This window comes from Sminthopsis crassicaudata, chromosome 1 (genome assembly GCF_048593235.1).
Source record: "Sminthopsis crassicaudata isolate SCR6 chromosome 1, ASM4859323v1, whole genome shotgun sequence".
Taxonomy (NCBI): Eukaryota; Metazoa; Chordata; class Mammalia; order Dasyuromorphia; family Dasyuridae; genus Sminthopsis; species Sminthopsis crassicaudata.
In genome coordinates this window covers 637998806-638024087 of record NC_133617.1, presented here as the reverse complement: position 1 = coordinate 638024087, position 25282 = coordinate 637998806, and the positions used below count along the sequence as shown (strand labels likewise).

General features: G+C 32.7%; 1 protein-coding gene across 1 annotated transcript in view; it reads left to right on the top strand.

Annotated features, from left to right (window-relative positions):
• PTPRD (protein tyrosine phosphatase receptor type D) overlaps positions 1 to 25282 on the top strand; it is a 2806204-nt gene that overhangs the window by 2606114 nt on the left and 174808 nt on the right. Inside the window, 6 exon segments of the mRNA XM_074282898.1 lie at positions 4920 to 5053; positions 8216 to 8360; positions 11561 to 11866; positions 12785 to 12978; positions 14779 to 14805; positions 17129 to 17246. Coding sequence (XP_074138999.1) covers positions 4920 to 5053; positions 8216 to 8360; positions 11561 to 11866; positions 12785 to 12978; positions 14779 to 14805; positions 17129 to 17246 — 924 coding nt within the window.

Genomic DNA, 25282 nt, shown 5'->3' with positions numbered 1-25282 from the left:
CTGAGTACTTTTACCCTCTGGATGAATATTAGGAAAGGATTAATCTTTGTAATAAAAAACTAAATACTGAATTTAAAAAGAAAACATATTAGTATGGTACACAATGATCACAGAATGCAAAGGCACAAATAATAAGGAAGCTCTGATTTAAAGTTTCATTAAACTAAATGGTCTAGTAAAATGCTTTAAAAGCAAATAGATGACTTTAGGGGGAATCCCCCTGCATATGAAAACTTCAGTTAAAGCTACTATCAAACTAATCTAGTCATCAATATTTTAATTTACTCATTATAAGGAATATGAGTTTAACCTAACTCTATATACTCTGTATCTAATGTACTATTTAATTATTATGAAAGTGAGATATGGTGATAAATTGAGGATCTTAGGAAGTACCCCTCAATGAGGGAAAAAATTCAGTTTGCTTCAGTAAGAATTTTTCAATAGTTTAATGTGTTCAAATCACCATACTAAACTCTAGTAATACTTTGGGGAATGGGGAGGCAGGCTGGGGAGAAAGCAGAGGAATAATTTTGTCAGGGCTTCAGGATAAGAAATTGATACTGTTCTGTTATTTTATTTCCAAGATAGATTGAGTGAAACAGAAACAATATAAATAATTAAAAAGTAATTAGATTTCCTAGTTATTTTCACACAGCTATTTAATTTTCTATTAACATGAAAAGCTGAATATTTACCCAACAAGGTTTATCTTGAAAACAACTTTTTAGTAAGATGCCTATGACACATTGACTACTATACTATATTTATATTTACTGTGTTACAGTTTTTATTACATGTCATCCATTCAATTTGACAAAATTGTCTTAAACACAAGGTAATTTTTTTTTTTTTTTTTTTGGCTGAGATGAAAAATGATGGGATCTCTCCCCCTAAGAATTCTACAGTCTGATACACAGAGTAGGGGTGAAGGTGGAGGAGGGGCAGGCACTAAGCAGAGTTTGTAGTGCTTTCCAGGAATTGAGAGAGATATAATTAAAATGTAACACAAAGTGCCATTTGAGCAAAATTAAAATAACAAGGAAAAATAATTTTAAAAATTTGAGCAAAGAGATTTTATTTTCTTCCATATAAAATGGAAGGTAAAATTATACTAGAGACACATTTTTTTTTAATAATAGCTTTTTTATTTTAAAAATACATGCAAAGAGTTTTCAGCATTCACCTTTGCAAAACTTCGTGTTCCAAAATTGTCTCCCCCCCTTCTTCCCATCCCCCTCCCATAGAGAGCAAGTAATCCAATATATTTTAAACATATTCAATTTAGAGAAACAATTTAATTATGTTTGTAGGTATATATAGGTGAGTCCCCAGGAGGGTTTATGCATAGAATGTGTGACTCTTGTCACAACTTTATGGCTCTCCAAATATTAGACTTTTAGAGATACTTTTCTATTTGCTCCTATGCACTTTTCTTTCTGGAATAAATTATATTCCCTTTTGCTTTTCTATTTCTTAGCTTGTTTATGTTTTTTCCCCCTCCATTCTCCTTCCTTGATGTTTTATATCCTTTTATCTTCTTCTGTCTGGCTGAATGATTGTTAGGTCGCCCACTGGGCAGATTCTTTTCCAAAAATATAGATACCCTATTCAAAAAATACTTTCCTCAGGCATCAAATTAATGAGAATTTTAAAGTCTGTAATTAAAAAAAAAAAAAAGAAAAAGATGGTGTAGGAAATTGGAAATATGAATTAGGCATTCTTGTCGCCCTTAAGCTTAAACATTTAAACTATATACATATATATATATGCACACACGGTATATATCTTTGAAATGAATTGATTTAAAATGATGGCACAGCAGAAGGATTCCTAGAAATCATTATTACATATCTTTTCAGTCACAGTCATTTTTTTTTTTTTAGAGAAGAAACATTTTAGTATGTATGTATGTATGTATATGCATTCATAGAAAAATAAATGATCAAGATTAAATTGGAAGTTGCCTTTAGCATTTGATCTGTTTCTAATATGTTGCTAATGAAAAGCATCTGAATAATAATGTAAGGGATTCTGATCTTCTTCAGTTTTCTTGCCTGAAAAATGGAGGTGATGACAAATTCTAAGGCACCACTCAGCTTGTAATTTATGATCCTTGATCATTATGAGTCTTACTCAAAAAAAAATTATCAACTATATAAAAATTATTTCATTCTTGAGATTCAAACACTGAACTGTGTCTTTCATAATTTTATATTTTTTACTGAAAACTTAGATGGCATTTGTTGCTTAATGATAGGATGATTTTTTTTTTTTTTAATTGAAAAACTTAGCAGTTTCACAAATTATTCACTTTGGACTTGAGGGCACTGGGAAACTTGTCCAAACCAATTAAAAACATATTTTAATATTCATATAGTGGGAAAAAAACACATGATTATTTGAATCAGAAACTGACTTAATGGTTAGGATTGCTTATTCCCACACACAGTTCAAATAAAGTCTTTGAAGAGTTTAAGATTTGCTTTTTTCAACTGAATATTTATTTTAAGGCTGATGTAGGATTAAATGAAAAGTGCTAAATGAGAATAATATTGTACAGGAGTTCTATTAAAGACTGAAGACACCACAATATAGATCAGTAAGTATGTTAGAATTAAATTTAGACAAGGGGGCCTTGAATCCTGCCTCTGTTTTTGTTGTTGTTGTTGTTGTTGTTGTTGTTTTTGTTTTGTTTTTTTTCAGATTTTGCATTTATGTTAAGACCCTTGATCTATCAGTTTTATTATTTGCAAATAAGGAATAACTACTAGCTTTCCAATATTTTGCCAAAAAAGGCCTTTGCAAACCTCAAAAAGTGTTACATTCAATTTAATTTTAAAAATCTTTAGTAATTACCAAGTTCTGCACTACAAAGGTACTTGTGACAGGAATAAAAATAGGTAAATAAAAATAGCCCTTAATTTTAAAGAATTCCTGTATGACTACTGATAGAAGTGGTAATGGGAATACTAGAGAGGATATGTACAGAATAAACAGAAAATATAGGCTGAACAATGTAAGTCCTGCAGAGTTGAGGACCAATGCTATCAAATGGTGGGATGAAGGATGCTGGGGAAAGGTACAGCAAAGATTTTATAAAAAGTAAAACTTGACTTAAAACTTCTAGACTTAATTCTGGAAGGAAGCTGGGGCTTCCAGTTTATAGAAGTGAGGGAGAGAGTATGCTCTCATCATGGAGGACAACTTATGCAAAGACACAGAAATAGAAGATGGAAGGTTGGCAAAGTGTAAGTAAGTAAGTTATTTTGGCTAGAACATGAGTGCAATAAGGAAAGTCCTATCATACAAAAAGGTTGAAGTCAGATTGGGAAAGGCTTTAAATACTAAGCAGAAAAGTTTGTATTTTTATCCTAGTGGCAATAGGAAGCCATTGGAGGTTTTGAGCAGAGAAATTACAAGATCAAATTTGTTCTTCAGAAATATTAATTGCGAAAGTCTATAGAGGATAAAAGAGATAAGAGTCTTGGGCTAGAGAAATCAACTAGGAAATTATTACAGTTGTCCAGGCAAGAGGTTAATAAATTAGTTGGAGCTAGAGTTGTGATCATGTGTGTAGAGTGAATGGATATGAGAGATGTTATGGGTGTAGAATTTAAAAGCCTTGGCAAGTAATTAGATATGGATATGAGAAAGAACAAGCATCTGAGGATGATCTTGAGTTGCTTAGAGTGAACCTGAGTCCTTGTATGAACCTGAGTAACAGGAAGCATGATGGTCTTCCCAACAAATCTGGGAAATTAAGAATAAGGGAAGATTTAGGGGAATGATAACACATTTTTTTTTGTACCTGTTAAGCATGAGAGGCCCATGGGGACATAAGGGTGCTAATGTCCACTAGACATTTGCTTTTCATGTGATAGAGCTCAGAAAAGAAGGGCTAATATCATCTGCATGGATATTTGAACCCAGAGGAGCTATCTCCAGCATTCTTGTGATCCACTTAATTAAATATAAATAAAATTATTAAATGTGTTCAAGTGAAGGCCCATAATCTGGGAGGTAATCTAATTCTACTCTTCTCATGCATAATTAAATAGACAATGGCATTTAAAATAATTCTATTATGTTTATATTTTAAGTATTTTAAAATTGCTTAGGGAATGAAAAAAGAAAGAATGTTACTAAGATCAGCTTACTTTAGACCGAATTATCCTGTTCTCCCAAAACTATAATTTATTATAAGGTCAATGTAGTTATTCTTAGGTAATTTAATAGATATTATTTTGATTATTGAAATACAGTACAAAGCTTACAACAGGATTTGGAAATATTTCCATATTTGCAAGTAATAGATTCAGAAGAAATGTCTTTAATATTAAGATGTAAAAACAGATGCTTCTAATTGTGGTTAAAGGTGATAGCTGTCCTATATTCCTCTTACATTCCTATATCCCCATTAGATTATAAATTCCTGGAAAGCAGGGAATGTCTTTTCCTTTTTTTTTTTTTTTTTGTATCCTTAGGGCTTAATCTAGGTCCTGGCACTTAGTAGGCTCTTAGCTAATGTTAACTGATTGACTATATTCCTTAGTATCACTACACCTCAGTAAGACCTATTTAAAGTATTATATTTACCTTCACCATACATGGAACAGTAATTCTGCATCAAGTGACTAATTAATTTATGCCCTGGGATAGGTCTTGAATTCAACTTTGAGAATAAATTTAGAAGCACTTGAAAAGCTAAAAACTGTAAAGAAGTAAAAGGTATTGTCAATAATATACATTGGTGAGTGATAATAGATTCTAGCTCCATATCTACTTCAAACCAGCTCCATCAATGGACCTTATTTAAATCAGATGAATTCTTAGTTCTTTTTTACTTTTGAGCTTGTGTGATTCAGTAAGGGTAATAACAAATTACTTCTTCCATTTTTCTGTTTTCTTCTATTTAGTACCAGGCCAGCCACTAAACTTCAAAGCAGAACCTGAATCTGAAACCAGCATTTTGCTTTCTTGGACACCTCCACGCTCTGACACTATTGCTAGTTATGAGCTGGTTTACAATGATGGGGACCATGGAGAAGAGGTAAATGAGGATTTTTTCATGAGTGTGTCCATAGATAAATACTTCCATATTTTATATTTATTACAATGACCTATTGTGTCAGAGAATTATAGAATAAAAATGTGTGCCCATCATGGAAACTATAGTGCAGGAGTTCTTAACCTTAATTATGTCATGGATTCCTTTGGAAATTTGATGAAGTGCAAGGATCCTTTCTTAGCATAATATTTTTACATGCCCAAAATAAAACATAATATTAAAAAGGAAATCAATTATGTTGAAATAGTCATCAAAATATTAAGGAAAATAGTTCTCAGACCTCAACTAAGAAACCTCTACTTCAGAGAATCCTTGGTAGGCATAATCTTCCAAGCTTCTTTGGAAAATTTACTTATTATAACTATGGAGGTTACTTGTATTGTGATTTAGGAGAAAGAGAACTGTATATGGAATTAAAAGACCTTATCTGAGTTCCAGTAATGCCACATATTAAATTCTGATTTCTATCAAATCATTTCTCTTTGGGGACATCAATTTTCTTCTCTGTAAAATAAAAATGTTGCATATCTTAGGTTTCTTTCTAAATTTTAAACCAGAATTCCCATCCTTGATATTTGCCTAAAATAAAATTTACTTAAAAATATTTGGAGAACTATATTTCAATATAATTATTTTCTTTGGTAACACTCTATTTCATTGGAAAACATTATTCTGAGAGGGGGTCTATAGACTTCACCAGATGCTTAAAGGGGTCTGGGACATACAAAAAAATTGGTTGTTTAACTCTTGATCTAAATCCTTTGATAGTTGTGTATTCACTTATCTCATTATTCTAAAATGACTTGGAATTACACATCTAAGTAGTTAATAAGTACTTCCTGAGGTGCCTGGAATGAACTTTCATCTTTATCTGCAAAAGGAGATATTTCAAAGTCTGAAGTCACTTAACTCCTGGAAACTCTTTGATTGCTAGAAAGGTATACAAATTATAACTAGAGTTAAGTAAGTCACGATGAGAATTTATTTATATAGACGTGTAGATATTTTATGTTATCAAGAAATTTTGATTATTTTCTTTAAAAAGAAAATGTTCCCAATATTGTTGAGTTGAATTAGTTTTTTTCTTTATTCCTTTTCACTTTTTTTCAAATTGAGTTATTGCTGACTTTCATAATTTTGTAATCATAGCGCGCCTTTTAAACAGAATTCTGTCCAATTCCCTTTCTTCCTTATCTCAGATCTTCTTAATCTCCAACTGCCTGGCACAGGTCAGGATTTTCCTGGGACTTTCAGATACTCTTTTCTCTTTGTTCACAGTGAAAGTGTTTTATTTTATTTTTTGAAGGAATATTCCATTATTCTTAATAACTTGGAAAGTAAAGATAGTTCCTTGAGTCCCTCTCTTAGTCTTCTTTTCCAGGAAGGAAAACCCTCATTTTGAATTCCAGGTAAGAGTTATTTAGCTACAGCAAAAATGCAATCAGTGTACACTTTGTTCAAGTCACCACTAAGTTCTTGATTTCTCCATACTTCCTGGAAATAAGATACTTAGTCCTTTGAAATTTTTTGTCGATAGCCTTCCTAGAAATCTGTGATAAACTGTTTTTGAGGGTCTTTGATCACTCTTCTAATATCTAAAACTTTTCACCTTATTAGCAAGAGTGTCACCTGGTTTTATTAACCTCTTATCTTTTATTATCTTATCTAACCTTGTCTTAACTTGTTTCATCAACTTGTTCTTCTCAAATTCCTGTTTCTCCCTCTTCTTCAGCTTCTCCTTCTCCTTCTTCAGCACATATCTTCCATTTATTCTGAGATTTTCTCAATTTTCCCCTTGATAAATTCACTTTCTAGTTTTATTCACAGTAACCTACAAAACCTACAAATTTATTTCATAATTCTTTGTTCTTTGATGTTTTGTTTTTATTATTCAGCTCATGTCTTTTTCCTATGCCTTGCCCCAAACAACTTTGGAAACTTATTTGAACTTTCATATCTCTGATAAGGGGTACTACTGATTAATCTGTTGATTAGCTCACAGAATTGTAGAATCTTAGATATAGAGGGAATTCAAAAGTCTTATACTTCATGCTAGACCTGAACAGGAAAACTTTCTACAACATTTCCTGATAAATGTTCATGCAGGCTCTGGAAATATCTAGTGATGAGAAATACATTATTTCTTGGTGCAGATCAAAGTATTTTTTGGACAATGTTAATTTGTCAGGAAGTTGAACTAAAATATTTTCCTGCAGTTTCCCATATAAATCCCTTCCCAACTTTCTATCCTACATCCACATCTCATACAAAAATGTTTCTAGTTCTACCATATGGGGTGAATCAGAAAATGTTGAGTTCCTTGTCCATCTGAAAATTCTCCAAATATTAGAAAATACTATCCTTTTTCTCCTATATCTTTTCCTCTACAAGATCAGCATCTCCAGACAGCTCTCAGTTTCTCCTAATATGGTATGATCTATAGGCCAATCAACATCTTCACTTTTTTCTTTTTTTCTTTTTCTTTTTTTTTTTTTTTGTCCTTCCTAAATTTTAGTACCTATATCTGACCATAATTCTGTGATTGAGGACAAATATCTTTGTAATTTGAAGTTTGCTTTTCATTATTGAGAACATATTCATTTTAAAAGAAATGATCAAAAAATTTTGCTCTTTGTCTATCAGTCTCTCTGTCTATATGTGTGTGTGTGTGTATTCTTTTAGTGACTTACTTAACTCTAAAGTTTGAGATATAATTTGTGTACTATCCTAGCAATCAAATTCAGCTTCCCAATATGAAAAATATCTAAGGCAGTTTTGAAGCCTTTTCATTTTCATTAATATGTCTTAATTCCTGCAATTGTCATTCAGAGTCATTATATGGACACTGAAGACAGAACAGAACCCTATGTGTTGCTTCTCAGAAGAAGCATTGTTACCTCCTACTGGTTCATTTGAACAGACACTGTTGCTGTCTTTTCCTAGCTGTCTTGGTTATGTTAGCCCTTGCCTTTCAAAGCTTCTGTATCATATTTCCAGGAGCATATGCTTTGTTATATATGTTGGAATTTTTGATGAGATTATCATCCTTGCTCTCGAGTAAGCCACTACCCCAGGAAATGTGCTAAAATACACTTATTTGAATCTTAATGAAGGCATACAAGTTCTGTTATTGCTTTTCTGCAGCAACGGATTACCATTGAGCCTTCAACATCTTACCGTCTGCAAGGGCTGAAACCCAACAGTTTATACTATTTCCGTCTTGCTGCCCGCTCTCCTCAAGGCCTGGGTGCCTCCACAGCTGAAATCTCAGCCAGAACCATGCAGTCAAGTAGGTGTCTCTCTTTGATTCTTTTGTCTTTGTGCCAAATTAATGGTCCTTACGGAGAGGAAAAAGAAAAAAAAAAGAAAAAGAAAGAAAGAAAACAACATGGCTAATGATTGTGGATTAGGAAGGAACTAAAAAAATTAAATTAAATTATCTCTGTGGTACTCTGAGCCTTTCTCTGTGATAATGGACCACATTTCTCTATTTCCTGTGTTTCCTAAAGGAAAAGCCTTTCAAGGAAATCAGTATAAAAGTCTTGCATTTTGGGGAATATGTTAGAAGAGGTCAAGAGGTCTTTTAATTTATCAAATCTTAATTTTGTAAAATAGTAACATTTAAAATGATTGACACAGAGCAAACTTTTGGGTATAATGAGAACATTTTTATAGTTTTCACTCACAGATGAAGTTTTAACTTAATAAATAGATATTTCACACATATGTGAAGAAATTCTATTCCACTTTGGGATTAATTGTGCCTATGACATATGTATTGGAATTTGAAACATTATCATAAATTCTGTAATTGAACTACATAATATAATCAGTATTTATTCTAGATTCATAATTCCTAATTTCTTTTTCCTCAGGTCGAATTTACTTTTGTAAATAGTTGTTTTCAAGATAGTGTCACATTTAGAATCGTTATTCTGAAATCTATCAATCTATCTAGTTTTACAGTTGGTTCAATGTAATCAATGAAAATAACATTTTCTCAACAATGAAATAATTAAATTTAAAATTTCTTTCCTTTTAATTGCAAGAGGCTTATGGGAAAGTTGACCTATCTGAAATATATTGGTATTCTTATATAGCCATTTATACATTATCACCTAAGCAGAATATATGCATTACAAATGGTCTTTTCTTTAATTTTGTAAAGTGAATACTACTGACCCAATTTAAGGAGTCTCTTAGTAAAAATAGGACTAAATATCATTATAAAAAGTGGGCTCCTGCCTGAAAAAATCTTCCACCATTTTCCATGTTTACCAGAAATATTTCAGGCCTTTTCAGTGGAATCACTTGTGTTTTTCACTCAAAACGTAATGATATGAATAGTCTGGTAATAATGTAGTTTAATCAATTGAATATTATTATGTTAAAACTATTTGCTCTTCTTTAAAACAAAAAGTAAAAATAAAATCTCCTGCAAGGTCTGTGCCTTAAATTTCAGTCATGCTAAAAGATAATTGCAGTAGGAAGATAGGGATTTTTTGTCATGTATTTAATAAGAGTTAATGCTATATGCTCCAATATGACAGGTTTTCATAATTTGAAATCTCTTATGTTATACATTGAGGACTGAAGAACTGTTTTAAATGTTGCCCATCTTTATTTATGTTTGAAATGCTATTGAAAAAATTTCTTCATGAAAAAAAGCATAGGAAGTCTAGAAGAAACCATATAATGTGAAAAGCATATTGTTTTATTAAAGGATTAGAAATGAATCATGACTTAACTGGACAACTTAATTAGAACCATATATAAATTTAAAATTTACTAAAAAGAATTCTAGAGAATCTACAAACTTTATTCTAAAATTTCCAGACTAAACTGTATTAACAGTATATGCAACACCTCTCTTTGAGAACTCTTTTTAAGTTTCTAGTCTTTAAAAAATGGATGAGATCTGGATACTTGTATTTGTACTTTATTCCAAATTTCATGTTAACACCTATCCCACTATAAAAATTAGGATATGAATGCTTAATAAAGATCTAAAGAGTCAATAGAGGGGAAATTAGAGGCTTACACAATATCATGGTTAAAACAAGAATATCAAATGGCAACATCCTAAATTTCCCACTTACTTCCTTTATAACTGCTGGAGTCTACTTGTTCTCTGCCCTTAAGGCAAGAATATCACCTCTAACAACCTCATCCTCAAGAATCTTAAAAGTACCAGCTTTCTTATCTTAAGTGCTGTTATGATTTGGCCTCCCTTTTTTAAAAAGTAGAGATGATCTTTTTGAGCTTATTTGATGAAGTATATTTAAGTATATGCTAATAATTTTGTTTCTCATTGGGTGATGAGCAGATATATTTTGGTTTTCTACTCTTCCCATACCCTATAGCAAATTGTTAGTAATGGTTTGCTAAGTGCAGCAAATTTTATAAATGAGTCATGGTCTATCAGGTGGTTTACTTAAAAAATATATATATATATATATTTTTTTAATCATTGTTTTATTGAAATGTTGTAAGACACATTAGGTTGATTATAAATGATTTTTACCAAAATTTGCTGGTGGGATCTTCTTCACTAGCAAAGGTGTCTCAAGAGGAGTTAAAAAAAAGTAAATATACATATATATAAAACTGAAAGCTGACATAGGGGTAAGTACAAGTAACAGTCAGAATCATGAAGCCTGCCATTTTCCAGGGTAGGTAAACCTTTGACTAAGCCTTTTTTATCTTCTATTGATTCTGCATGCTTATTGTACGCTGGCTACAATCAATGTTTGAATAAAAATTTTCATTTAAACATTATTTGTAGTTGATTCAAGTCAGGCAGATTCAGTTGTTCAGATTGCTCAGAAGTGGCCCTTTTTTATGTTTGTTAAGGCTTTTTTGTTTTCTTTTTCATTTCTAAAGTGGATTGACAGGAAGGGGTTATTAAGCAGTTATTGCAAGTTTCTTCAGTAAATTACAAAAAAAAAAAAAAAAGAAAAGAAAAGAAAAAGAAAGAGAGCAAAGGAAAATATTCTCGTCAAATTATATAAGTATAAAGCATCAATTTGGACTAAAAGGTCCAAAGTATAATCAGGCTTCAAAACAATTTAACTTGCACTAATTGCAGCCATTTTAAGAAAAGATAGTCAACTTGAAGTTGGGAAGGGGGAAAGTTGAGGATATTTTTAGAAGAAGAATTTCAATCACAGGTAGGTAATTCTGTTTTAGGCTTTATTATTGTGAGGTTCCATTTCCATATATTTCCCCCTCATCCATTTAAAATATATTTCAGTTGATTTATTCATTTTCAGTTTGTTCATGTTAATAAGCCAAGGTGCCCATATTTTGTCTAAACTTTTCTTTTATTTTAAGTTTGTGAACTTTGTTTTCATTTATTTGCCCTTGTGTTTTAGCTATTTATTTTTTGTTTTACTTTTTTCTTTTGTTTATTATTTTAACCCCCTCTTCCCCCCAACCACTCCTATCCTTTCACTCAAACGCTCCTTTTAATTCACTACCAAAAATAAGAGCCATCAGCTCCTCCTCAAGACATTAGTTGCACGAGCCCCAGCTCCACTAGCATTTTGGTAAGTTGGCAACCTCCACCAGTGGAAAAACAGAATGGCATTATCACTGAATACTCCATCAAGTATACAGCAATGGACGGGGAAGATGACAAACCTCATGAAATTGTGGGAATACCTTCAGACACTACCCAGTACCTTTTGGAACAGTTGGAAAAATGGACTGAATACCGGATCTCTGTGACAGCCCATACTGATGTTGGACCTGGCCCTGAGAGCTTATCTGTATTGATTCGGACCGATGAAGATGGTATGTTGCCTTCGCTACATCAGTTGCACTTTCCTGACATGCACTCAGTCTGCTGTCTTTGTATAGGCTAACAATATACACCCCTTTTTTATCCTGCTCATCTTTTTTTTAACAACATCGCTATTACTTCAATGTTTTTGCCCAAGACACGTCTTTTCCGACAGCTCGGTCATCTTTTATTTCAAAATACCAAGTAATTTTGCTTTTCCCCAAAGAGAACAATTTGCTACTACTTCTTGCAATATAGCCTCTTTCTTTGTCTTTCTTTTACAAATCTTCTGCAATTTTCTTGACTTTTTTATTTTTCTGAAATCACTTCTCTCTTGACTTTAACTTTTCAAATATATCTTTTTACCTTCTTGTTGCTGGATGTCTTATATATATATGTTCATATATAAAAATAAATATTTACTTTGGCTTGCATCTTTTAGAGACACTGATGCTCTACATTTTTTTTGGTATGTGCTATATGGAATGCCTTCAATATGAGAAAAAAAAATAAAAGAAGATGGGCCATATAAGCAAGTATCTTTTTTGTTCTACTGTGAAACAGAAACCTTTAGAAATATCCCACAACAACCAACAACCAGTTTTTATTATTATTTCAATATAATATCTCTTTGTACTTTAATGCTTTGAATTTCAAAGCATCCTCCTTGGCTTTTGTACATTTTTACATGTTTTTCTATTTCTCTGATACTCTTTTTTCTTCCATTTTTTTGCATCAGTCATGTTTTTTGATCTTTTCTCTGAAAGGTAGAGCAGATTGGTTGAGCATTTTCATTGTTTGAAGCCATTTGTATTCCTCAAAGAAAACTTAGTGGGTCTGCCCATTTTTTTTTTCCTAAGTAAAGAAAGAGCTCTGACTGGGTGGGACAAGTGCCTATAATTTTCTTTTATCCAATGATGTTGTTCCAGTTCCTAGTGGTCCTCCTCGCAAAGTCGAGGTAGAGGCTGTCAACTCAACATCTGTTAAAGTGACATGGCGCTCACCTGTGCCCAATAAACAGCATGGCCAGATAAGAGGATACCAAGTGCACTATGTGAGGATGGAAAATGGTGAGCCCAAGGGTCAGCCCATGCTGAAGGATGTCATGCTGGCTGATGCACAGGTAATCTTCTAATATTAAAAATGTTTTACTGATAAGTTTGTAGATGCAATCAGTAATTGACCATCTCAGTCCAGAAACTAAAATAGACATCTTCTAAATGTTACCTTCATTAGTATTTCATAATTTTTTCTAACCACTTATATCACTAAAAATTAATCATTTACATCAACAGAAATTAGGCTTAGATTTTCACACTATGGTGCTTATTTTTGGTAAAATGTTTACTGATATTTTCTTAAATACTAAAAGATCTGAATTTGAATTTGAGCTGTGTCAAATACTATGACACATTGGTCAAATCCCTTTCACCCCTCTGGACCAGAGTTTCCTCCAATGTAAACTGAGGACATTGGATTAGATGGCTTTGAAGGTACCTTCTAGCTCTCAATCTAATTGCATGAGCCATTACTTCAAATTTTTTAAAGGCTTATTTTGGTTCTAGTTCTAATTGTTTTAAAAATATATGAGTGAGTTACAAAATTCATTGAATTTGAGGGGAAAGCAGAGGCTTTCAAGATGTAGTGTACATTACATGAAGGATTCATTAAGATGTTCACCATAAATCTAAATGTATCTGAGGTGACTTGACTTGCAAAACTTGCTTCTTCCATTGAAGCACAAGTCATTTTTCTTTACTGAATAGTATAAAGAATAGATTCAAGACTGAATTAATGATAGTTATAAACATAAAAACAAGTCATTGGATTTTCTTTGAAGAGATGAAGAGTTTCCTGTGAGTCAAGCCAGATTTTCCCATTGAGAAATAGAATCTTTGTGAGTCATTGGGCTATTTGGAAAACTTTATTAATCCTTGGAGGTCAATAGAGTACCATCTCGTAAGTAAAAATAGCATTGCAATAAATACTCCTGTGGTCTCTAAAAGTGAATACACACTGAGGTTTTAATATACTAAATGCTTCCCCAATGTGAATAATTTACTCCTATTGAGTAAGAAAACTATTAGAAGTTACTTCAGTATCTTATTTGTTTGCTTTAAAATACAAATGTGAATATAATAGCCCAATATAAAGTTGATTGTTATGCATTCAGTTTTTATCAACATAATACATGATTTCCTACTCATTCTTTGAAAGGTCCATTCTTTTTTGTTATATATAAATATTTAATGTATGCTTTTGAGAAAACAGAACATCCTCACAGTATGATCCAGGACTGTGTCCCCCACAAACTAAGAATGGTATAAGCTATATAAGTGATAGGCTGAATTTGGCCCAAGGGACAGCGTTTGCTGACCTCTTTAATAAATAATAAATAAAACAAGACCATCATTTATTTTTTAAGGGGAAACATGATTATCAAAGAGTAATTATGTTAAAACTTCATTAATTATCTTAAAGATTTTGGGGCATTGTTAGATCTAATGAAACATTTATTTAAATAAATGATGTGAAGAAATTTGTATAAACACAAACTGAGTATCACATCATAATAGACAAATTAGCTTTTCATTATGCCACATTGGTTTATTACAATGCAGTATATATGAGAAAATATTACCTACTTTCAGTAATAATAGTATTGTAATCCACCTGTCATCTTCAAATGAGGGAGAAAAAGTTATTTTTTGCTCCACTTTTGAAAATAAAAATGTATTTGAACATACTTCTTAGAATATTAAACTATGCATCTATGTAATATTCATATATATATATATAAACTATATATAAATGTACACATCATATATATGTATATACAGGGCAAAATTGCCTCATTGAGGCTGCAATTTTCTCTTCATTTTGTTTTTGTTTTGTTTTTCCAATCTTCTTTACTCTCAATCAGTGGGAATTTGATGATACTACTGAACATGTGAGTAACTGTCAACTGGCTTGATGAAAACAGACTGTATATGTTTGTGTGGATTTTTATAGCCTCCCTATCATTTCTTTATAAAATATTTTTTATCGTTTGCACAGATGCATGTACTAACAGATTATTGAAGTTGTCCTCACTTTGTGGCACTTTAAAAAAAATTTGGCTTTTACTATGTGAATCTGGCATGGTGCTGAGAATCGCAAAAGGAATGTTATGGACTCCTATAGGCATTTGTTTTGATGGCTGCTACTAACTTTGCCTTGCAATCTAATCAGAGAAGTTGTGCTTTTAATGGAGGCATTGAAAAGTGGGGAAAATCACTGTTTAAAATTGCCTCTTTGTGATCTATTGTGTTCAGTTCATAGCATAATACTCTATGGACTTGTTTAAGAAAAGCACAAATTCACTATTATCTATATTGCCAATTCTTTATATTGACAACACAGATTGTAGCTGAATGAATCAAATTCTTGGTCATTGATTGAACAAAGCTATTTTTTTTAAACCAATCAATAAAATGTTTGATTTATCATGAGCAAGACTATGTGCTAGTATCTATATATCATTAAAAAAATCCAGAAAGCATAAGCCTTAACAGTTCTAGTTGAGAGTAAAATACATGAACACATGCAAAGTTAAAACAGAACTTAATAATTATACAAGATACCAGCATGAAGAGCTATCATATGATAGTTCATGTTTGCTTAATAAATAATTGGTGCTATGAGTTTGAAGAAAATGGGCTCAGGTATTATGGGAAGACTTTATAGTAGAGTAAAATTTCATAGAAGGCTTATATATAATATGAGAAAGAAAAGTAGATGAGGTAAATATGAGAAAAGTCATGCAGTAGGAAGTACAAAGTAAGGTCAGGGACATAGTGGATATATCAGCTTGGCCTAAGTTCCATGCTGGGAGGTTGATAAAGGGGTATGGCAACAGTATTGTGGCATACCTTGTTTTTCAGAGTAAAAAATGTTAATATGTCCAGTGGGATGTATAACCAATGACAGTTATTGAAAAAATCTTGGACTTGTGGAAAAGTGTTTTAGGAAGATTGATCTGGTAGTAACATGCAGGCTAGATTAAACTTTAAACTTAGGTTAGACAGAAGTAGGGACTGAACTTCTGTAGCTGGGGATCAGTTATAAGGATTTTATTGAGTACAATCCATATATATGTTGATGAATGTTTAAACCAAAATTAGGACAGTAGGAATTCAAAAGAAGGTACAATTTAGAAAGGCATTGTGAGGGAAGGTTTGATAGGAGTTGACAATTGGTTAGATGTTCAGCAGTAGGGATAAAGAGAGAGCAATATGCAAAGACACTCTTTTTTTTTTTTTTTTTTTTTTTTTTTTAATTTAGATACACAAGAAAATGTCAGTCAGTTTAGATGAGAAGATGGGTTGTTTAAGGTCAGTTGAATTGGAGAGTATAGCAGAATGTCTGAGTATAAGGATTCTACCAGTTGGAGATTACCAACAAAACTTTGAGAAGCTGTGGCTTGATAGATACATACCAGATAATTGATGATTAAAGTTATGTGATTGAAAGGCCATTAGAAAAGAGAATATGCAGAGAGATGAGCAACAGACTGAGAAGTCAATTTTGGTGAATGCTTATATTTGCAATGTGCGAAGAGGAAGTAAAGAGGAGAGTGAAAGTAGACTGAACGAAAAGGAACCACTCTTAGGTCATAATATCTAAAAGGTCAGCAATATGGATGCAATGAGTTACATTAAGAAGAATCTGAATAAAGTAGTAAAATATAGACTAGGGGATGAAGTCACTGACTAGTGTGCATTATACAAAGCTCTCCTTACATAGAGGTAACTGTGTTATTGGCATTCCAATGGGATACCATGAAGCTTGTAGTCTAGAAAAAGTAGCTGGTAAGATCATGAATACTAGCAAAGTATTGACTTGGTGCTAAAATCTTGGGGCTTTGTATTCATGTAATAACCTCCTTCAATCCAATCTGCAACATACATTTCTTGAAAGCTCCTCACTTCTCTTTTTGTCCTAATAGCTGCAGCACCTAGCACAATGTTTTTCACACAGTTGATGCTTAATAAATGTTTTTTAATTGAATTGTATCTTAATCACATGGACAACCACCTTGCCATGAGCACAGATGAAAGCCAAACTCATAACAGTAATTTGTAAGAGGATTTCTAGGTACCCCACCCCCACCCCAATGCTTTTTATGCAGATGATTCTAAAGCATGTGCTGAGTAACCAAATGATTGGTTCTAGGACCTCTCAGTGGGGATATGGGTCCTGATGGAATTTCTGGTTCTCTTATGTCATTTCAGGACATGATCATTTCTGGACTGCAACCAGAAACTGCCTATTCCCTTACAGTAACAGCCTATACAACCAAAGGAGATGGAGCTCGCAGCAAGCCCAAACTGGTGTCTACCACTGGTGCAGGTAATGCTTTGCTCTAAATTCACATGCCCTGAGACAGACTGGAAAATATTCTTCAGTATGATCTTCTGGACCATAGTTAGCTTTAGATAACCCAAGCTCATTAGGACAAGGGGAATAGTGTGCAGAGTTCAAATTTATCATAGCTTGAGAGCAGGAAGGGGACCTCAGAGACCAGCTATACCAACCCTTTCATGTTATATGTCCTACTGAGGAAGAAGGAGGAGTGTGGTGGTGAGTATTTGATATGAGATTGAAATTCAGCCCTTCCTGATGCCAATTCCAACTTTCTTTCCATTCTTCCATGCTGCCCTTCTGATTCATATTATAATAATTCTTCTGGCCAGGCCATTTTAATGATTTCTTCGATCCCACAATCCCAACAATCCTTTTAAGTGAATCTGTTGATCTAAAGCTTAATTGATTCATTTAAGTTTTATCTTCTCCATCCCATCCCCTCCTCAATCCCCTGACTACCACTTAGTAGCAATTCTAGGAAACCTAGAATTATCCAAGACATATGCAAACAAAAGAAGAATAAAAATAAGATTCCTGGAGTAGGAATCTTGGTACCCATTATAGGTCTGATCTGACACTCACTATAGATAGGTATAGAGCTCACCTATGCACAAAAGCATTCTGTTTAGTTTTGTTGTAGTGGTATTTATTTATTTTTTTTTTTAGTAGGATTCCTTACATCATGAACAAAGAAAAAGCACAAGTCAGTGCCAGACAAATAAAAATTGTCTATCAGATACCAAATAGAATGACAATCCTGGTTGCAAAATGAAAAAAGAAAAAAGAAAAAAAAGCACTCTAGGTGCATTTAGATATAAATCCAGATCATGTGCTTAGTATATAAATTAGTTTAAGTAAAAAAAAATTAATTTTAAATAAAATCCATTTTACCTGGAAATAAAGATATAAAGAAAGGAAAACTATGATAATGAATTATCAGATTACAGATCTATAATTTAGGGTTTATATAGATTTTTGAAAGCTGATTCAATTTTGTTTTTCCCCAGAGAAATGCATAATGTTATCTCCTTCCCTTTGAGGCAAAATCCAGTGCTCTGCACACAGAAAGTACTAAATAAATGCTTCTTGGCTTACTGATTGAGGAGCTAGCCAGCAGGTGAAAACAGATTACCCAGGTCTGACCCCTGACAATCAAATTCACAATTGCAAAAGTAACAACTATAGTTTCAGCATAAATCCTCATTTCCCTGAGTTTATAACCTTATCCTAATAATTCACTTATGACTGAACCTTGGTACAAAGGAACAGTTATGCTCTGGCATATCAATAAGATGTGGCTCATATAAGTAGGGCAAAGCTAAAGGATTTACTACATGAACAGCACATATTAGAAAAATAGCCTGAGTGATTTTCTTGCATCATCTAGTTTCAGTGTCACTCCTTTCAGTATTCATTCATCATATAGCAATTTATTTAGAGCTTTGGAACATCTTTAATGGGTAAAATTCATTCAGAATTTCAAAAGAGGAATGTTTCCAGCTTTTAATCTATAGTGGTTCAAGTGTGAAGACAGAGAGAGCTTTCAGTTCAACCATCTAGCTCCTTGTTTTCTTAAGATGGTCCTGCTCCTTAAGCCAGAAGAATAAAAATCAATCTATAATTAGAATCACTACAAAAGCAAGAAATGTAGTGTTTCTTCCTGCCCTGCCAAGTCAGTGATAGAGTTGTGGTATTCCCTCACAGTTGGTGGAATAACTTGATAATCTGATTTTTTTTTCTCCAGGGGTGGAAGAGAAGTGTGCCATTTACTAACTATATGACTCTAGATAAACTACTAAAAAACTATTTGTCTCAGTTTTGTTATCTGTAAAATGATAGAAAAGAAAATGGTAAATCACTCTAGTATTTTTCCCAGGAAAGCCCCAAATGAGGGAAAGAATAAAAAAAAAGACTGAAATAACAAATTACAAATAACAGCACTATATGCATTATGAAGAATTACCAAAATTATAGAAAGAGATAGGTGAGCTTATAACAACCTTAATTAAAAAGTTTTTGTTTTTGTTTTTGTTTTGTTTTACAATACATAAGGCAAAGTCAATACTTCTCATAGGGTTTTCTTTTATTATCAAAATGTCAAATGATGGGATAGTAATTTTTGATATATATGCTAATAGATGCTTATAAAATTGATATCTTTGAAATAAGAGAGGAAATTTTTAATTTAACCTGATTACATAATAATTTTATAGCTAGACATAGAATTTTAAGTCAGCTTTTTGAATGATTTCTCCTGAGCAAATTGTCTCATGATTACAATACTCACTGTTTTTTATTGTTCTACTATGTGGGGTATAAATCAATCTATTATCTAATTTAATGTGAAATTTCTTTTGTGTGTAGCAGCAACACTTTTTTTTTTTTTTTGGTCAGTTGCTATATTAGATTTCTTTTTTTCTTTTTTCTTTCTTTTTTTTGGCTTGAAGTTGACAGAATCTTTCTGGGTTTCAGTTTCTCTACTTGTAAAATGAAAACTGATAGATTGACCATCACTTTAGTCCCTTCATTCTACCTCAAAATTCTCTAACTTCTAATTGAAAGGGCCAGTTATATGACTTGGGTATTTTGAGAATCATAATTTTAGGTTACAGTCTTAAATCACTCTGGAAATGAAAGGTTGTGATAGGTCAATCAGAGCATAAAACAGGGAATGAAAATAGAAAAAGCTAATATATGCCCAGTACTTTTAAAGAGAAAGGGTTTATTCTCCCAAATTAGGGTCAGAATATTCACAGTGCAGACTGGCACTTGAGTGTGCCCAGTCCTAACTGGGAAACAGATTCAACTTATAAAGGAAGGTGAAAGAAAATTTCCTCTGCTGATTAAGTCTCTGAAAATGTATCATGATTAACTCTATTCTGTCCCCATTGTATAATAAAAGATATGGAGTCAAAAATTATGTAGATTTTCATGTACCCTTAATCAGAAACTTTAGTAGCTGTGTGACTGTGGTTAGGTTATTATCCTTTTTTGAACTTCATTTTACTTATCTAGTAAAATGGAAACCATTTTAGATGTACCACCTCTCTTATTTTTAGAAAAATACTTTATAAATCTTAAAACAAAATATAAATGCCAGGTGTTACTATTGGTTAATTACCAGGAGGATGAAAATGAAGGAATGTAGCTATATCACAGTCCAGATTGGAGAGAGTTCAACTTCTGGTATACCAAGTAAAAGTAATAAAGTCTAGTTCTGAAGAAAAAAGGCAACTTTAATAGTGAGCATTATGATACCCTTAAATTTTCTTTCATGTTTCTATTCTTTTTCTGACTCTGGATCAATTTCTTCAGCTTCCTTAGCTTAAAAAAAAAAAAAAAGGCCTAAATCTCCATTAATTAATAGAAAAATCTCAAAGCCTCTTTCATATGAACCTGAAACATATCGGGGCTTGTCCCTGTAGTTATCACACCATTAAAACTCCTACCATATCTGTTAGTGGTGTCTCTTAGTACATCCTGTTCAATTTCTGTTCCATGTTCTTGGCTGTGAATGAAGCACCTGTCATGGAGGGGAATGGCAGTAGCAAAACCAGCAGTAGTGGCAGAAGATAATACCCCCAGCTTGGTGGGGGAGAATCAGTGGGTTAAGACCAGCTATTTTTTATTACCAAACTTTTATTTTAATAAAGTGATCACCTTCCCATCTCAGGAAAAAAAAAAAAAAAAAGAAAGCATCAGGTAGATAAAATTGGAAAGTATCCTGGCTATCCACCTGTCATTCCTTAATTTAGCTACATAATTAGACCATATTTCTCTCTTGTTGTGTAATTCTTCAATGACACAAATTATTTCTGATCATCTTTGGGGTTCCTTATTTTGAATATTATTAACAAGACATGGAACACCACTGCTTCCCAAGCATCATATTGGGCAGGGCAAAGAAATGATGGGTGTGAGCAAGTTTTTCACCATTGCCCAAATAATCTTCCTAATGCACTTTTTCTAAGCACATCCCTTCTGCAGAATTATTATGAACTCTCTGGATCTTGGTATTTAAGATCCTGCATAATTTGGTTCCAGCTTACCATTCCAGAAATGTTTCATATTCCTTCACATAATGATGGTGATGTTATTACTGAAGAGAATGATAATGATAGTAAAACATTGTAGCACTTTAAAAATTGTATAGTGTGCCTAAATATGACAACACATTTCAGGTAAATGAATGCTTATTTATCCCCTATAACCCTCCTTGGTTTTCAGTTCTATTTCCTATCTCCATTTCTTTACTCATGCTCTTATCCATTGTTGGGAGGAATATTCTCACTACTTATGTCTATTGAAATTTCACCCTTACTTCAGGGAGCAATTAGGTACCACAACCTTAGTAAAGCCTTGAATGACCACTATTCCAAGAGTGAAAGTAATCTCTCCCCCCATAAAAATTTCTCATTGTACTTTGTAGGACAATTTTGGCACTTATTTTTTCTTGCCTTCTCTCACAATGACCTATGTCCATCAATTTCCCACTGATTGGATTGTAAGCTGTATGATAACAGGATCTTTATGATAGCTCACCTTTTATTCCTAGTACTTAGCACATGGCACCTGTTTAATAAATGCTTGTTAGATTGAAATGATCACTTGGCAAGAAGTCATGAGGTTTTGGTTCTTATATTGGTTTAGCCACTAGCTAAATTGGACAAAAGGCAGCACGAAAATTTCTAGACCTAGCTGGGTGATCTTGGACAAAGCATTTAACCTCCCTGAATTAATGTCATTATTTTTATTACTACAATGTCAAGGTCAACAACAATGTTAATGTTGAATGATGCTCATTAATTTCAAAGCACAGATTAATTCTTTTTCAGAATTTAACTGAGAAGTTAACTAGTATTGTACTACACTGATTTATTTAAAGGATTATTATACAGCCTCAAGAGCAGTCTCTTGGGATGTGGGGAAGAGAAAAGAAACCTCAATCTAGGGTACTTAGTTGTCAGTCCTCATTAGAGTTCCAGTACAAATTAGTCATGCCCTTGGATAAATATTTATAAAAAATTATTGATCCCATGGGAGTCTTTAAAGTTCAAACTACTATATATAAAGTACTTTCTAAACCTTAGCATACTATATCAATATGCTACCATTATCATGATTATTTCTATAATTTCATAGTTTTGATTTGGTTTCTGCTTTGAAAAGAAATTTAGAGGTCCTTAATGGTAGCTAGGTGGTATAATGATTAGAGCATTTGGACCTAGAGCCCAAATTCAGCCTCAGTCAGTCAGTAACTATATGCCTCAGAACAAGTCACTTAACTTTAGTCTGCCTCTTTTTCCTCATAAAATGCAGATAATAACAGCACCTACCTTTCCCGGGTTGCTGTGATGATAAAATAAGATTTGAGAAGTGCTTTTAAAATGTTAAAGTGCTATAGATGCCCACTTTTATTTTTATTATTGTCATCTTGTCCCACTCCTCTAATAGATGAAGAAAGTTAAGAGTGCTCAGAGAAAATAATTTTCCTTAAATGACATATAGTTACCTGAAGATCCAGAACTTAAATATAGATCTTCTTATTTCTTTTCCAGTTATTTATTTTTTTCCATTATAAAAGCAAAATTAGCAATATGGCCAAAGAGAAGATGATCTAAATTGTTCTCCTTGGGTGACATTTGGCCAAAAATAATATACTTGATTACTATCATTTCTTTGCATGGTTGACTTGAATTAAACATTTTTTCTTCTGTGGTTTAGATATTAATTGATTCATGTAGATGAGTTTTTGTTACAATGAAAAATGCCACAAGTTTCTAAACAGTGAGGGCCTAAGATGAGTCTTTTATTCTTTGAACTGCATTTGTCAGCATTTCAGGTATCATATATATGATTTCTCTCTCTACTGAAGCCTATTATGAGGATTTTAGTCTGTCAAATTTGCCTGGACTGTAGCTATTTCAGCCATATACATAAAGTTGAAACATTTCCAATAATTGCTGTCTACCTTTACTTATTATGGGAAAACTTCTCTGCTGATAATTGACCATGTCAGTTTGAAGACTTCTATCAAAAGAAAAAGATAAATTAACTTAATATTCACTACTGTTCATTACTAAATGGACTTTGTTGTCATAGCCAAAGATATAACCAAATTTCAGCCACTCAGGGAATACAGTAGTGACTGTAATTTGGTGAATGTATAGTAACTTCTAACCCAGGTATCATTAGGTATCCAGAATGTCAACCTGGACCTAGTTTAAAATTATTCTAGATGATGGCCAAAGTAATATTATAAATTCTTGTTATTTCCCCTGAATTTGGTCTACCATTAATATGTGTTGGGCAAACAAAAACCACCAAAACCTGGCAAAGAAATCCTCTTCTTAATTTTACCTTAGCTGTATTCTTAACTGTTGGCATGGCCTCAGGGAGCTGATAACTAACCCCTAGAAATGGAAACCATATCCAGCATGCAGTGGTTGGCTTTTAAGAGATCCTCTACATGCTGCAAGTACTGTTACCTGACTAGGATTTGCCAGTTTATGATAATTTAGGACATTTCTTTTTTCAGCAGACTAAATTGTTGCTATAAATTCAATCAATCAGTCAGTATTTTCTAAACACCAACTCTGTTCCAAATCCGGTGCTAAATGCTCATTTCAATTCATGACAACATTCCAAATTTAATATAAAATATTTCTAGTCTTATCTAATATTTGTAGTGAGTTCTGAGAAATGTGCCATAGACTGAGCTTGTTCCTGAATTATTTTGTTTTTATCTGGTTTGTTTTTATCTGTTTAGTTCAGTATCATAAGTTGTACTTATGACATAGTGGTCATTATTTAACTCTCTTGGAGTGTGAGTGAGTGAGGGTTCAGAAGGTAAGCTTCAAGGAGGAGGTAGCGCTGGAGCTGAACTTTAAAAGAAGAGAAGGGTTTCAGCAATTAAAGATAAAAAGTGAATTTATTTTAGCCATGGTAGATGGCCTGTTTGGGTATATAGTCAGGACAATACAGGTTAAATTGATTTGGTCTAGGGTGCTTAAAAAGTTGACTGCATGAAGGGGAAGAGTGGGAAATCCAGCTGAAACTAACTGCAGTAAGATTACTGATATACTATTATAATAAATATTCTTAAAACATAGGAGTCAGGTCTTAGAAATCATATAATGTCCTTAATTTTACAGAAAAGGACACTGAGATTCTGAAATGTTTTTTAAAAGCTCAATTGCTATGTCTATTGCTTTTTCCATTGTGGTTGTTCAGTTGTGCCTGATTCTTCATGATACCTTTTGGGCTTTTCTTGGAAAAAATACTAGAGTGGATTACAATTTCCTTCTCCAGATCATTTTATACATGAACTGAGGCAAGCAGGATTAAGTTAAGTGACTTACTTACCCCAAGTCACACAGTAAGAATGTAAGGTTAGATTGAACTCAGAAAGATGAATTTTCTTTGATTCCAATCCATTGTGTCAGCTAGGTGCTAAATGCCTTTATTTATTTGTGGGTAAAGATGGTTCTGTATGCAAGAGGTAAGTCAATCTACAACATAACTGAGATTTTTGCAGTCACGCATAGTAAAATTATTGGGTTATCTATGAGACTCTCTTTTTTTATTTTACATTCACAGAAAGACCTTGAACCCTTTCTCTAGAATGCTGGGAAGTTATCCTTACCTTCTTTCTATAGACAACCATTTTTTTTTTTTTAAATGAAAATGATTTTAATGTGAAAACTGTCATATGCGGAAAAGCAATAATAACTTGGTGACCGTTTGCAGTTTTCTCCTTAGAATCCGTAAGGAATTTTTATTCTCTCCTTTTGCTTTGAGTTCAGTACGATACAGTGCACTGGGAAGATGGCTACATTTGGAGTTAGATTACCTGGGCTCAAAATCTTGTCTCCATGACTTCATACCTGTCTGATCTTGGACAAAATCACATAAACCTTTCTGGAATTTACTATTCTCACTTATAAAAGGAGAACCCTAGAGTCTCTTTCAGCTCCAAATATGTGATTCTGTATTATTACATTGGTATTAAACTTGATAGA